General features: G+C 36.5%; 1 protein-coding gene across 1 annotated transcript in view; it reads left to right on the top strand.

Moving 5' to 3' along the window:
• The window catches only part of CDH9 (cadherin 9), a 136,250-nt gene that overhangs the window by 38,680 nt on the left and 81,451 nt on the right, over positions 1 to 16,119 (top strand). The window contains 1 exon segment of the mRNA XM_056108959.1: positions 12,273 to 12,549. Coding sequence (XP_055964934.1) covers positions 12,322 to 12,549 — 228 coding nt within the window. The 5' untranslated portion in view covers positions 12,273 to 12,321.

The raw sequence follows: 16,119 nt of genomic DNA, 5'->3' as shown, positions 1-16,119 counted from the left end.
TTTTCCTTATTAGCTGATTTTTGTCAAATTCTGTCAATATATCACCACAGATCCATAGCAAAACCTTGAGCACTTTCAGACATATCTAAAATATACACAGAAATGTATACATATATGTCTATATATATATTAATTGAACAAACAAATCAATGATATGTCTCTGACATCCATTTATACCACTTGAGTTATAGGAAATATTTAAAGAAAATATTTTAGGAAATATATAAATACTTAAATTTGAAGCCAGAATACCAGTTGTAATAATGACAAAGAATTGCTGATTCTGTTTTCCTTAAAATGATACGATTTAAATGTGACTTGAATTATAAATTTTAATGGGACAATAATTGATCATATATTTATTGAGGACAGCATGTCAAGGCCCAGAGGGCAAGAATCTAATGGTGCTTAAGTGGTCATGTGGATGCCTTGGAGAGAACCCCAAGTCAGCATGGTGCAAAGCAAGAACCTTAATCCCTATATATTTTAATGGCTACCAGACATGGAAAAGAAAAGAAATTTTCTTGAAAAGAAATTCAGCAAATTATCCAAAAGTCTATATATTATTGACTTATTAATACAATAATTTCTATATTAATTTTGTTATTTTCACATAAAATAAATGATTTGTGACATTCACATAGATGAATTTTAAGCTCCCAGTCACTTATTCGATATGCCAAACACAGTAACAACAAGTCTCACACTGGAGACGTTACTAGGCCTTCTTGAGGAACTCAGTGAACAACGGGAGGACAGGGCTACAGTGCTACATAGACGAATTTTATATGAATATGAATTGCACAGCGGTAGGGCATTTGCCTTGTCCACAGCCAGCCTGGCCGAGCTGGGTTCGATTCCTCCTCTCCTCTCGGAGAGTCAGGCAAGCTACAGAAAGTATCTCCCCCACACGGCAGAGCCTAGCAAGCTACCCGTGACATATTCCATATGCCAGACACAGTAACAACAAGTCTCAAAATGGAGACATTACTGGGCCCGCTTGAGCAAATCGATAAACAACGGAAGGACAGTGTTTGTTTGTATGAATTGTTCATCTTTGTTTTATTTAAATGCACATTCAAGTACATATGCAAATAAAATGCATACATTGGAATAAATATATAAGATAATGACCAATTCTATTTTATATGTGTATGAACATGTACGCATAAGCATAGCACAGCGGTAGGGCATTTGCCTTGCACGCAGCCAACACGGCCGACCCGAGTTCGATTCCTCCGCCCCTTCAGAGAGTCCAGCAAGCTACCGAGAGTATCTCGCCCGCACGGCAGAGCCTGGCAAGCTCCCCGTGACGTATTCGATATGCCAGACACAGTAACAACAAGTCTCACGATGGAGACGTTACTGGGCCCGCTGGAGCAAATGGATGAACAACGGGAGGACCGTGACTGTGTAACATTATAATTTGTTATATAATGCATATATTATAATATATGCACTTATAGAAAAAACAATGAATTATGTAGGGCTCATAATTTTGATGCTTACTTGTATTGGTATAATTTATTTCTTAAATATCTGCTGTTTATCTAGTTCAGCTGGTAAATTTATATTTCTGATATAAAAAAATTAGTGTGATGAAAGTCACACTAAAGAATAAGTAACGTACATATATAAGCATTGTCAAGTGACAAAAGAGCTAGAAATATTTTATCTCCCTAACTTCTTATACTTTATCTAAAAAAGAATTTAGAGTAAATCAGGACAACTTTAGTTTCTTAAAGAAGAATAAGTAGATTAATGTATCAGAAATTTTTTGTTGATTGCAAATCATATTACGTTATAAAATTAATTGCAGAGCCTTGTCTTTTTTATGAATTTTTTTTTATGTAAGAAACTCCTGAAAAACAAATTGGAAAAAAGAAAAATAATGTTGGGATGATTAAAATAATTTACCTGGGCTTAAACCATATGTCTTAGAAAAATAATATAATTTAACTTTGGATGGGCTGGAGTGACAGCACAGTGGGTAGGGCATTTGCCTTACACGTGGCCGACCTGGGTTCTATTTCTCCTCCCCTATTGGAGAGCCTGGCAGGCTACTGAGAGTATCTCACCCACACGGCAAAGTCTGGCAAGTTCCCCATGACATATTCCATATGCCAAAAACAGTAACAAGTCTCACAATAGAGACGTTACTGGTGCTTGCTGGAGCGAATCAATGAACAGCGGGAGTATTTTGCTACAGTGCTACAGTGCTAACTTTGGATACGGATCTTATATACTGAACATCCCACTTGATTACAATAATGCAAATTTTCCTTGTTTTACAAATATTCAGTAGACGTTCTTTTTTCAAATGCAATTGAAATATAACCAAAAAAAAATCCGAAAAATATTTTTAGTTTTTAAAATTAACAACACACAAGTGAATTCCTTGATTGCACAAAATTAAACCAAATTAAGTATCTTGTACTTATAATGCACGTAGCACTGTCCTCTCATTGTTCATCTATATACTCGAGAGGGCACCAGTAATGTCTCCATTGTGAGACTTGTTGTTACTGTTTTTTGCATATCGAATACACCACGGGGAGCTTGCCAGGCTTTGCCATGGGGGCAAAATACTCTCAGTTGCTTGCCAGGCTCTCCAAGAGGGGCGGAATAATCGAACCCGGGTTGGCCGCATGCAAGTCTAATGCTCTACCCGCTGTGCTATTGCTCCAGCCGAATGATATTCTGCTTATTTATCAGAATAAAGCAATGGTGTTTATTATCAAAGTATGTTATTATGATGCAGAACATTTAAGACTTAAAGAGATAATTGAGCTTTAAAAATGAATCAGTTTTTTTCTATTGAATAAAGGATACAAAGAAATTTTAGCATACCTTGTACAATATGAGTTTGCTACCTTAAAAACAAATGTATCAAGAACCTTTTAGAATGTGCACGTTTACTTGGAGTTATAGTAGATACTGGGATTTGACTAAAGATGGGATGCACTCCTTCCTATATACGAAAGAATAATGTCAAGAGGTATGAAAAAATAGAAACACTAAATAAAAATTAAAGGAGACATCTCTAAATTATGCTCTTCACATTGCCAAGTTTATATTTAGCCCCATATTATGCAAATTTTAATATCATTAATTGAACTCTAGTGCATATTAAATTTAATTTGATCAAAATACCCACCCAAAATACCCACCAGTGTTATTTTATTTATTTTTTGTTCAATTAATTTATTTTTATTAATTGCTTTAAAGACTTACAAAACTTTTGTGATTATGTTTCAGTCATACGATGTTCGAGTACCCATCCCTTCTCCACTGCCCAATCTCCACCACCAATGTTCTCACTATCCCTCCCGCCACCACCACCTCTTCCCACCCTGTGCCTCTGTAGCAGGCATATTGCCTCTTTCCCTCTCAGGTGTTATGGTTTGCAATGCAGGTACTAAGAAGCCACCATGCTTGGTCCATTGCTTACTTTAAGCTTGTATCTTCCAGCCCAAGTAAGCCCTCCAACAATCATTTACTTAGTGGACCCTTTTCTATCCCAGCTGCCTTTTCCCCCAGCACATGAGATTGGTTCCCAAGCCTTGGAGCTACTCTCCTGGCCTTTATCTCTACTATCCTTAGGTGTTAGTTTCCTGTTACTTTATATTCCACAAATGAGTGAAGTCATTCTATGTCTGTCCCTCTCTTTGTGACTCATTTCACTTAGCATGATACTCTCCATGTCCATCCATTTATATGCAAATTTCATAATTTCATCTTTTCTAACAGCTGCATTGTGTTCCATTGTGTAGCTATACCAAGTTTCTTTAACTATTCATCTGTTCTTGGCACTCAGGTTTTTCCAAATTCTGGCTGGAGCGATAGCACAGCGGTGGGGCGTTTGCCTTGCATGCAGCCAACATGGCCAACCCGAGTTCGATTCCTCCGCCCCTCTCGGAGAGCCCGGCAAGCTACCAAGAGTATTCGATATGCCAGACACAGTAACAACAAAGTCTCCAATGGAGACGTTACTGGGCCCGCTCGAGCAAATCGATGAACAACGGGAGGGCCTTTACCTAAGGCATTGTAAATAGTGCTGCAATAAACATAACAAGTGCAGATGTCGTTTGTACTGTATCTTTTTGCATTTCCAGGATATCTACCCAGAAGTGGTACTGCTGGGGCAAATAAAGGCTCAATTTCTAGTTTTTTTGAGAAATGTCAATATTGCTTTCCAAAAAGACTGGACCAATCAGCATACCCATCAGCAGTGAAGGACAGTCGCTTTTCTCTCCACATCCATGCCAACAACGGTTGCTTTTGCTCTTTTGGATATGTGTCAGTTTCTGTGGTGTGAGACGATATCTCATTGTTGTTTTGATCTGCATCTCCCTGATGATTAGTGATCTGTGTAGTTCAGCCAGTGATTATATATTCTTGATATTAATCCCTTATCAGAAGAGTATTGGGTGAGTATTTTTTCCCATTTTGCAGACGGTCTTTATATTTTGGCCCCTGTTTCTTTTGAGGGACAGAAGCTTCTTAGTTTAAGATAGTCTCATTTGCTTATTTCTGTTTCTACTTGGTTGGTCAGTGGCATTTCATCTTTGAAGATACCTTTAGCTTCAATATCCTGGAGGGTTTTGCCAACATTTTTTTCAATCTACGTTATGGATTCTGATCTGATGTTGAGGTCTTTAATCCACTTTAGTATGACTCTTATGTGTGGTGTTGGGTAGAGGTCTGAGCCCTTATTTTTTTTTTGCATGTAGCTGCCCAGTTCTGCCAGTACCATTTGTTAAAGAGGCTTTCCATGCTACACTTTATATTTCTTGCTCCCTTATCCAAGACTAGATGATCATTTATTTGAGGGTGTGTGTAAAGCTGTTCATCCTATTCCATTGGTCTGCGGGTCTGCTTCGAGCCCAATACCATGCTGTTTTAGTTCCTACTACTTTGTAATACAGTTTGAGGTCAGGGATGGTGATGCCTCCCATCATTATTTTTTCCCAATAATTGCTTTACTGTGGCTGGAGTGATAGTACAGCAGGGAGGGCATTTGTTTCACACACAGATGACCCAGGTTTGATCCCTCACATCCCATATGGTCCCCTGAGCACTTCCAGGAGTAATTCCTGAGTGCAGAGCCAGGAGTATCCCCAGTACATCACCAAGTGTGATCCAAAAATGAAAAGAAATAATTGCTTTAGCTATTTGTGAGGGCTTGTTGTTCCATATAAATTTCAGAAGTGTTTGATTAATTTCTTTGAAGAATGTCATGAGTATCCTTATAGGGATGACACTGAATCTTTATAATGCTTTGGGGAGCATTGCCATTTTAACAGTATTAATTCTCCCAATCCATGAGCAGGTCATATGTTTCCATTTCCTCCTGTCCTCTTCAATTTCTTGAAGCAGTGTCCTTTACTTCCTTAGGTAAGCTGGTTCAAAAATACTTGGTTTTCTGAGACATGGTTACGAACATTTTTTTTAATATCACTTTCTGCTCTCTCATTATTTGCCTATAGGAAATACTTGGGCTTTTGAGTATTGATTTTATAACCTGTGACTTTACTATACAAGTCTATTATTTCTAGGAGCTTCGTGTTAGAGACTTTAGGGTTCTCTCAGTATTGTATCATGTCATCTGCAAATAGTGAGAGCTTGATATCCTCCTTTCTTATCTGGATGCCCTTAATATCTTTTTCTTGCCTAACTGCTATGGCAAGAACTTCCATAACTATATTAAATAGAACTAGTGAGAGGGAGCATCCTTGTCTTATCCCTGATCTTAGAGGGAAAGCTTTTAGTTATTCCCCATTGAGGACAATGCTTGCACCAGCATTCTTGTAAAGGCATATTTCCTCCTGATTCAAGTCTTCACATACTCTATTAGCTTGTTTATGCAACAAAATGTTTCATCAATTTTATGTGTGTTTAGAGGCTGAAATTAGAGAGTGTCTACTTTAGGTGCTGTTCAAATAACAAATTAACTTTGTAAAATATATTATTTATAAATACATAAATAAAAGTCATATAGATCCATGACTTTTTATGTCATATACAGCAACTCACAAAATATCACACACATGCAAATACAGCAACTCACAAAATATCACACACATGCAAATTATTTTAATGTATAACTTTGATGAAGCATCCAATAAACATTTAATCCACTAAGAGGAAAAGATAAGTATGTATAAACAAATAATTGGAAATTTCTTTACAGATGGAATCAAAGAAAATGATAAAGATTATAGTTGAGTAAACTGTTTTTGATATAGTTACTCCTATCTCATCTCCATAAAACAGAATCTAGAAGTTATAGCATGAGAGATGATTCTGATTGAGCTAAGTGATATAATTGTTCCATCTCAGTTAGAAGTAAGAGTTTTAAATTGGGCAAGACTTAAGGCCTTTGGAGGAGGCCTTGCAAAAGTATTACTTAATACAATTATGATTAAGTATTTGCATCAGTCATACAGAATTTAAATAAACATTAGATACATTCCACTTGTCCCGCAGGTACTGACCATGCTGTGAAATCAGCAATTACTTTAACAAGAAAATGGTCAGCTTAGCTCACCTTTTACTGTGACTGTACCTTCAAAGCAACATTACTGTGGAAGAAGTTAAAGTTGAGTGCTTAGACAAGACTCAATATAGTATCTAGAACACAGAAAATAAGTTCAAGTAACTGTTCATTTCCAACACTGCAGATGTTAAGTAGGCTATTTCTAGATCAGTAGGGTCCAAATAAAAAGGAGTATCTCTCTTCTCAGTTCTTCTGTGTCTATGCATACACATTGTAGATATCATGTAATGGTTTGATGCCTCAGTCTCATTACTATAACTTGAAATATTATACAACAAGCTAAAAGATCTTGATAATATAAATATACAGTTAAGTTGATTATCAGGACAGTTCATTGTATTGCTTCTGATGAGAAGTGGTATATATAAAATCTAAAGTGACAATATAAAAGTAATATGAAAATGTTCTTAGTTTTCTAATCATTTTTTCTGATATAAGTAGCACTAAATGGTTTAACCAACCACCTAGTTTAACACCATATTAGTAAAGTCAAATTTTATTTCTTGAATTTTTCCTTCTCTATATCCAATATGGGAAAAAAGTTCTACCTACTCCTGATTGCTTTGATTCTATGGCGTTTATCTGGTTCTTAGTTCAGGTTCCCAAGAAGTGAACCTGAAGAGATGATTGGTGTTTCAGTGATTTTAACAAATATCTTTCAGGTTAGGAACAGAGCATGGGAAGGCAGGCATGAAGAAGAACCCAACTGGGGGAATTCAGTCAAATTTCTATTTCCGTGACCTACTCTGAATGAGAGCTTTTGGGTGTGAAATATGTTTAACTTTTCTCATTGCTGCACCAGTCAGACAGAAATTTCATGGAAGATATCTGAAAACTTGAAGACATATATACTGTGTTTGACAGCAAAGTGGCAGCAGTAAGCAAGGAAAAGCCCCAAAAAGAGTTGCAGGTGTAGTTACTAATAAGTCAAATAATAGAGAATTTTTAGTATAAGAAAAGGGTGTGTGTGTGTGTGTGTGTGTGTGTGTGTGTGTGTGTGTATGTATGTATGTTTATGTAATTGGGGGACAGGAAAATAATTGTAAAGAATAAAAGTAGCCAGGGTAAATTATCATGGACTTCTTTCAAACTACTTGTCCAATTTTTGTTCTAAAAGTTATTAACTACAAAAATGGCCAAATGAAATCTCCCAGTTTGGGGAAATGAGGAAGGGAGAGGTGTGTACAGATGTGGTCAACTAAAAAATTCTTTCGTTTTTTACAAAGTATTAACTGGTCAACAAAACATGGGATGTATTCAGATCTAGTGTACGCTACATGGCATTTTCACATTAGACTGTTTCTGAACCCTAACACTGCAATTTTCTGAATTCTACTTCAGAGTTTTATTATAGCATATATTAATGTTTCAAATATCATTGCTATTGACATGATATAAATATGATCAAATCCCACTATATTATTAATAAACACATTAAACTCTAAAATATTCAATTTGCTGAAATATCAGAGTCAAAAAGTTAATGGTTTTTATTTCCTTCATTCTAAAATGTGTGTATCTGTGGCTATGTTTGTTTGCTTTGTATTACATAAGATCATACTGGATATGAACATCTGGGCACAGAGGTGCTTGATAGAGTCAATAACGGAACTATATAGCAACATCTAGAATTACATCTGCTATCATAGCCCTTTTCTGCTATGTGTAGCATATAATGCATAATATGCATATTACTATTGTACAATTAGGAGGAGGAAGGAAAAACACTATATGTTGAGATTACTGCCCTCTGAAGTCCTGATGGATCTGTCACATCTTCCAGAAGGGCAATGGAGAGGATTATCCATGATTTCTACTCGAATCTCTTCAATAGCCATGTCCACCTACCGACATACCAAATTCCACAGGATGGATGTGTTGTTCCCAATGTTCTCCCTTCCAAAATCCAACACGCCATTTCATCAGTAAAGAAATGAACAGCACCCGGCCCAGACAAGGTCAGACCTGAACACCTGAACAACCTGCCATCAGTACTCATCAATACGCTGGTTCGGCTTTTCACACGCTACCTGTCTGAATGCAAGGTTCTGTCCCAATGGTAAACCAGCAGGACTGTACTACTGTACAAGAAGGGAGACATCCATAATATTGGCAACTATCGCCCGATCTGCCTATTGTCTGTCATCTACAAGTTGTTCACTCGAGTCATCCTAAATAGGATTGGCAGAACTCTAGATGAAGGACTACCATGTGAGCAAGTCCGGTTCCGCAAAGGATTCAGCACCATCGACCATATCCACACGATAACCAAGCTCATTGTGGTTTCTCGGGAGTTCAAGATGCCGCTCTGTCTAACGTTCATTGATTTAAAGAAGGCCTTTGACTCTGTTGAGACAGAAGCGGTCATTGAAGCCCTAGCCAATCAAGGCATTCAAACTCAATACATCAGGATCCTCCGTGAGCTGTATTACGAATTCACTACCAGGATCTCACCATTCTACAAAGATGTAATCATTGATGTCAAGAGAGGGGTTCCTCATGGTGATACCATTTCACCAAAACTCTTCAGTTCCACCCTCGAGAATATCATGCGACAATTGGAATGGGAAGGAATGGGAGTGAAGATAGATGGTTGGCAACTACATCACCTCCGCTTTGCTGATGACATTGTTTTAATAACACCAAACAGCACAAATAACAGCCAAGCAGCACAATTGCTGGCCGACTTCGACCGTGAGTGTGGAAAGGTCGGACTACAGCTGAATCTTACAAAGTAATGTTTATGAGAAACAGCCTCGTTCCTGATGCCCCATTCGCTCTCAACGTAATGACCATCTCCAAATGCAACAGCTATGTGTACCTAGATCTAGAAGTCAACATGACAAATGACTTGGCACCCAAGCCGCGCAGGAGGAAAAGAGCAGCTTGGAACGCCTTCAAGACCGTCGAAGAAATTGCTAAGAGGACAAAGAACCTCCGGTTCCAGGCACATCTCTTTGATTCCACTGTTCTTCCTGCATTAACATATGCCTCAGAGACCTGGGCCCTACGTAAATAGGATGAGAATGCTATTTGAGTCTCCCAAAGAGGAATTAAAAGAGCTATGCTTGGAATATCACGTTTCACTCAAATGAGAGAAAGAATCCGGAGTTCTGTCATCTGTCGACGATCAAGAATGAGGGACTCGTTTGCCACGGTGTCAAAAATCAGATGGACTGGTCATGTAACGAGATTTAGAGATGACCGCTGGAGTAGAGCTTTACTGACTGGATTCCACGGGATGTCAAAATACCGCGTGGCCGCCCACCTACCAGATGGTCAGAATTCTTGATCAAGATCATGAACAATAGGTTAGAGGCTCTTTGTGTTCCTAGAACAAACCGACACCATTGGGCTACACTACAATGCAACAGGGACAAATGGAGACGTTACTGGCGTCCGCTCGAACAAATCGACGATTAACGGGAAGTCAAGTGATCATGTTGAGATTTTGTGTGTTAGAATTATACTAAGTTCTTTATATGCATTATCTTTAATAAAATACAAAATATGAATCAGCTTTTCATAGGTATATGCTGGTGTAATTGTTTTAAGTCAGAGTTATTCATTGATACTTTTTGTAGTTGGAGACGTTACTGGGCCCGCTCTAGAAAATCGATGAACAGTGGGTGGACAGTGACTTTTTGTAGTTAAAGCTTTGGGTATTTTTTAACCTAATTCCCTGTAATACAAAAATAATTACATTGAATTGATAAAATTTCAAATAAATTATGACAATATCTTGAGAATTATTAACCTTTGTTAGACAAGGTGACATGTAGTGTTACTTGAAAATATACAAATTCTCACTGATAATAAGAAATAAATCATGTGAAAGGCTTAGATTTTATCTTTATGCCTTAATAGTTGCAACTAAGGGCCCAGATAATAGTACAGCCTTGCATGCTGCTGACTTGGGTTCGATCCCTGGCATCCCCTATGGTCCCCCCAGCACTGCTAGGAGTAATTCCTGAGTACAGAGCTAGCAGTAACCCCTGATCATCTCCGCGTGTGATATAAAGAAAAAAAATTAATTGCAAGTGAATTTAAAGATACAGGGTCTAGCACTGGACATCAGACTAAAACCAGGTAATTAACTCTATTCCCAATATTTTTCTTATGTTTACTTTTTTGATATGAGACACTCTTGAAAATACACAGCGGATGTCACTAGTTCTGTGCTCAGGAGTGGACCTTGGTGATTTGGAATATAGATATCTAGTGTCCAGTTAATTTAGGAAACATGTCTAGTGCCAGATCAAACCATGGTCAGCTGTAAGTAAGACAAGTCCCTTGCCTCCTGCACTGTCATTCTGACATGATTTCCAAGCTCTTCCATCTCTAAATAAATCTTTATATATAAATATATTTATACATATTGCTTTTCAATAACAAGATGTTAAATTGTATGGCATATATTAAAAGTTAATATTTTAATTATTATTAAGATTAAGAAAATTAATTCAGGCTTTTTTCCATCAGGAGAAGCCTATGTTCCTGTGTTCTTTCTTAAACACACATTCCTCTTCTTTCCTCCCTCACATCATGCTCTCTAATTTCACCAATAAAAATTATATTTTGCCCCACTTAGAAAACAGGATGTTAGTTCAAAACAATATAGAAGATACTGAAATGAGAAGTGGGAAATGGAAGGTCAGAGATTGGGGACAGAGTGGGGGAATAATAAACTTAAATATTCAAACCTATGATACTATGACCAATTGCTTCTTACCTCTGTAAACCTTTTCTTTGCAGATTTAATCTAGTCATTGGATTTTTTTACCTCCAGTAATTTGAGATAAGTTTCTATTTTTAGCATATAATTTCCCAGTAACAACAGCATCACCATTATCCCCTTCTATGTCCTTAATTTAATGGTAGAACATATTAAGCTCGTAGCCTAATAAGTACGATTAATTCTAAAAAACAAAATTACCTGTCTTTTTACTTTAAAATAATCAACTGAGTATCTTAACAGAGATTGGGTTTGTTTAAACAAAATTAGGATCAAATTAGCCCATAGGTAAAACCACATAACTAATTTTATAATACCAATTTCATTTGACTCTTATTATAATAGATAATTCCGTTGCCTTTAGTTATCGGTGAAAATGCTTGTGTTTACCATGTATTAGAAGCATATATTACTTTCTCATTAAAAATAAAATTTGGGGCTGGAGAAATAGAAAATAGGTATGGCAATTAACTTGCATTTGGCCAATCTAGTTTAATTGTGTCCACTCCCCAGAACCCACTAGGAGTGATTCCTGATTGCAGCACCAGGAGCAGAGGTGTGTGACCCAAACTCACCTCTTCCAACATTTTTTTTTCAAATAAAGTGTTTTAAGGATAGTTGTGAATAACATGGCTAATAGTTGCCAAACTTCACATATTATCACAAAACTATACAAAGTACATTTGGTGCTATTGAATATGCCTTAAGGCAGCATCAAAACATTGCAGAAGAATGAGAGGAGGAAAATAAATAACATGTAAAATATGGTCATTTATGGATAGAAGATACTGTTTCTTAAAACTACATAGTTGCAAATACATGTATATATTCATAGAGTCTAATTATGTCAGTTTCAAGAAATTTAGCAAAAATAATATATTACATATATGTCAATTTTAAATAGCAATAGTAATCATTTACAGTAATGTGAAATTTTAACTCAACCTAATAAATCATTTTTCTTCCCCTACTCCTCAGGAGAAACAGACGATTCATTGAATTTGATATCTTGCTGAAGCCGTAGATAATGAGGACTTACCATTGCCTACCATTATTCGTCTGGACCTATATGTTCCATACATTTGATGCTATTCCATTACAAGAAAAAGCTAACAATTATTTATCAAGCAAAAGGATAGTGGGTCTGACAAAAGATGATGGTAAAATGCTGCATCGCACCAAGCGTGGCTGGATGTGGAACCAGTTCTTCTTGTTGGAAGAGTATACAGGTACAGACACACAATACGTAGGCAAGGTAAGAAATTTTTTGTGATACGTTTAGAAGTGGAAAGTGATAGCATTTAATTTTTGCATTTATGTCCCATGTCACTAATGAGTAATCACAAATATTGGCTAAGTCTCAGGGGAAAGCAGTGACATTGCAAACTCAGTCGACTAGGGTGAAGAGCATGATTTTTTTAGGTAGCTAAATTTAGGTCACTATAAACAGTGAAAGGCTTAAAATAAGTCACATTTGACTCATTATGAATCACATAAATCATATTTAATTTCATGTGCATGCATCTAAATGATATCTTTCAAATTTAGAGTTATGAGAAAATAATATCTTACTGCATTAAATAAAGCACAACAAATGTAACTGTGATATATCAAAAATGCTAAAATATACTAAGCTGTACTGATGAAGTTTATCATAATTAAAGAACAGTCTGCTCTTTATGAGAAGAAAATGAATACAAATACTTCTAAGTGTTTTTGTTTCGTATAATCAGTCATCATAACCACTTCTCACTTTCATTTTTCAATAAAGGGTTCAAGATTGAAGGAAGAAGTAAAAAAAAATTAAAGGAATCTACTAGCTTTAGAAATACTTAATGATATTTTAGTGTAGTTCTATCAAGAATTATTCATTAGCAGTGTGTAAAAATTAGGAGAGAAAAAAAATTCCTTCTTCTACCTAATTTTGAAGGACCATAATCATTTTTTCTGTGTTTCAAAACATAAAAAAAGATTTCCAACATCCATAATTCTCTAACCTTTCCTTTATGATTATGATTTATACCATGCTATATACTGACTAATTCCTTTGTTCACTTTAAGATATCCCCGCAGGCATAGTTGGAGTCTAATACTGGGGAACTTTGAGATAATTTCAAATTCTGAGAATCAAACAAAATAATTAAGCTTATTGTAGCTGAGCATAGATCATGTCACTTTTTTTCCTGGTTCTTGGCACATGATTCTAGAAAGGACTATAATAAATGACTATTATTTGACTAAGAAAAGTCAGTGAAACAGAATGACTATGCTCAAAACAAAACAAAGAATTGCCTTAGATCACTAAAGTCCTGAACTGTTATTGTGAATTTTTAATATTTATTTACTTATTTGGAGGATAGACCTTCCAAAAAGTGCTCAGGGGAAACTAAGTCACTGCCTTAGCACTTGGGCCCCAGGCTACCATTCAGTCATTCCGACGTGAGGAACACCAGAACCACATGGAGATGCTTGGGGACAACCAAGGTCATACCTAGGGATGCACAGGAAGACACATGGTACCAGGATTAATCTGGGATATGGAATGCTCTCCTAACCATTGAGCTCTCTTCCTGGCCCTGTGCTTTGAACTGTGCACACATCTACCAGTTTGATATTGCCAAGTTCTTGGCCTCATTTTTCACCTTATTTTTGTGTGTTTATGATAGTTTACTTTTTCAAATTCATCTTCCATCATTGGACACCTATTATTATCTCTACTATGGAAATATCTTTTCACTGGTTTAGTAGGTCAGAGTCATTTCGCCCCATCCCCATCACAGACTGAGTCTATTTTCCTCTTATTTTTTCTCCTGTTAGTCACAGGGAATCTTCCTGCATCAATCATTTCACATAATATTCCCGTTGTGGTTAATCACATCAGGATATTTCAAGTTCAAGTGACAAATGTGTGTGCCCAAGTGCTTGAAATTGCCTTATGATTCATTTCTTAAAAAGTGCATAAAGGCTACATTCAGTTCATGGGACTGTACATAAAAGGTTTCATCCTTGGAGATTCAGATATACAGAATAATGGAAACAGATTAAAACGATACACAAAAACACGCTATTCTGAATTTTATTAGAAATACTGAAAACCGAGTTCTACTAGAAATATCGATGTTTTGCTGTAAAAAAAAATGTTTTCTTCTAAACACTGAGTTCATATTTATAAATTGCCTGCAATTACAACACTGACATTTAAAAATGTACATTATGCTTTAGAATTTTTTTCCCCAGTTCTACCTTTTTATTAGAATTGAAACTTGCCAAACATAGGCACTGAAAATGTACATACTTTTATTTAGGTTTCATAAAGTATTTTATTAATTAACATTTTATTTTGGGAAAATGTCTACTTGAAGTTTTTCTTTGTTGTTTCCTGTTATGCTTGATAACCAAATCATGTGTCAATAATGGAATACTCTATATTAATAATCAAAATGTCCATCAAATGAAAAAAACTCTACAACTACACCAAAACTTTATGTCGCTTACACTACATTATCCTTCATACATCAAAAACCAAAAATTACCCAAAAAAACTGAACACATATTTAAAAATATTTTGTTTTTTATTTTGCAATGGTGCCTTTTCTAGGATATGTCATCTTCCATGTAACTAAATTTTGAATGAAAGGCGAATCCAGTAAGTTTTCAAGACTTGAATTTTTCAAATCCTATAAACTCTCCTTATCCGCTTTCTTAATTTTTATCTTTAATGTTCATTTACATGTGTAGGCACCATCCAAGCCCTGATGTATAAATTCTGATCATAAGGGTTTTGAAGATGATTTCTAACTTCCTGAACGCATCACAGATTGTCTTTTTCACTACCCCACTCTGGTTGTCTCAATAAATACAAACCTTCTAGGATCTACTGCACTGGTGACATTCTCTGTGAATAAAACCTGATGTCCAGTACCACGTCAGGGACTGAATCAACAGTTTCAGTGGAAAGAGAATCCCAGTTTCCTCTTAGTTTTACAGAAGCTAGTCATTGCCAAGTACAGCGGGTAGGGCGTTTGCCTTGCACGCAGCTGACCCGGGTTTGATTCCTCCATCCCTCTCATCGAGTCCAACAAGCTACCGACGGTATCTCACTCGCTCAGCAGAATTTGGCAAGCTCCCCGTGGCATTTTCAATATGCCAAAAAACAGTAACAAGAAGTCTCACAATGGAGATGTTACTGGTGCCCGCTCAAGCAAATTGATGAACAACGGGAGGACAGGGCTACAGTTGTTGTCGAAAGTGTTAAGAACCATGTTATAAGTGATAAGTTGCCTAGAGTCAGAAGGACATACAATTTTTCGCATATTAGGTCTAGGGGATTTAGAATTATTAGACCTACTAATTAGAAAAATCACCACAAAAATGTATGAAAAATGATCTGCAAATTTTAACAAAACCCTCTTATTTCCACAAGCCGGCTCGCAGATTATAACATTCAGTCCTGTTTGATTCAGTCACTCAACATTATGTAGAATTTAAGTCAATCTTTATAAACCTCAAACTTTTTGTTAGGTAAAATTAAAGTATTTCTAAAAAACTTTGCTCTTTTAATTTCTGACATTCTCTGGAATTATGTAAACCGCATCTATGGGCTAGAAAAGCCAGTCAAATCTTCTGAAAATAGAATATAGACCAAACATGATTGCCACCCATTGCATCTTTTGCAAACCACAACACCCAATAGGACAGAGAGAACAAAAGGGAATGCCCTGCCACAGAGGCAGGGTGGGATGGCGGGGGGAGGGTGAGAGGGATACTGGGATCCATGGTGGTGGGAAATGAGCACTGGTGGAGGGATGGGCATTTGATCATTGTA

Source organism: Sorex fumeus, unplaced genomic scaffold (genome assembly GCF_029834395.1).
Source record: "Sorex fumeus unplaced genomic scaffold, SorFum_2.1 ptg000240l, whole genome shotgun sequence".
Lineage (NCBI taxonomy): Eukaryota > Metazoa > Chordata > Mammalia > Eulipotyphla > Soricidae > Sorex > Sorex fumeus.
The sequence above is the reverse complement of the archived record's forward strand: the minus strand, read 5'-3'. Positions and strand labels throughout refer to the sequence as shown.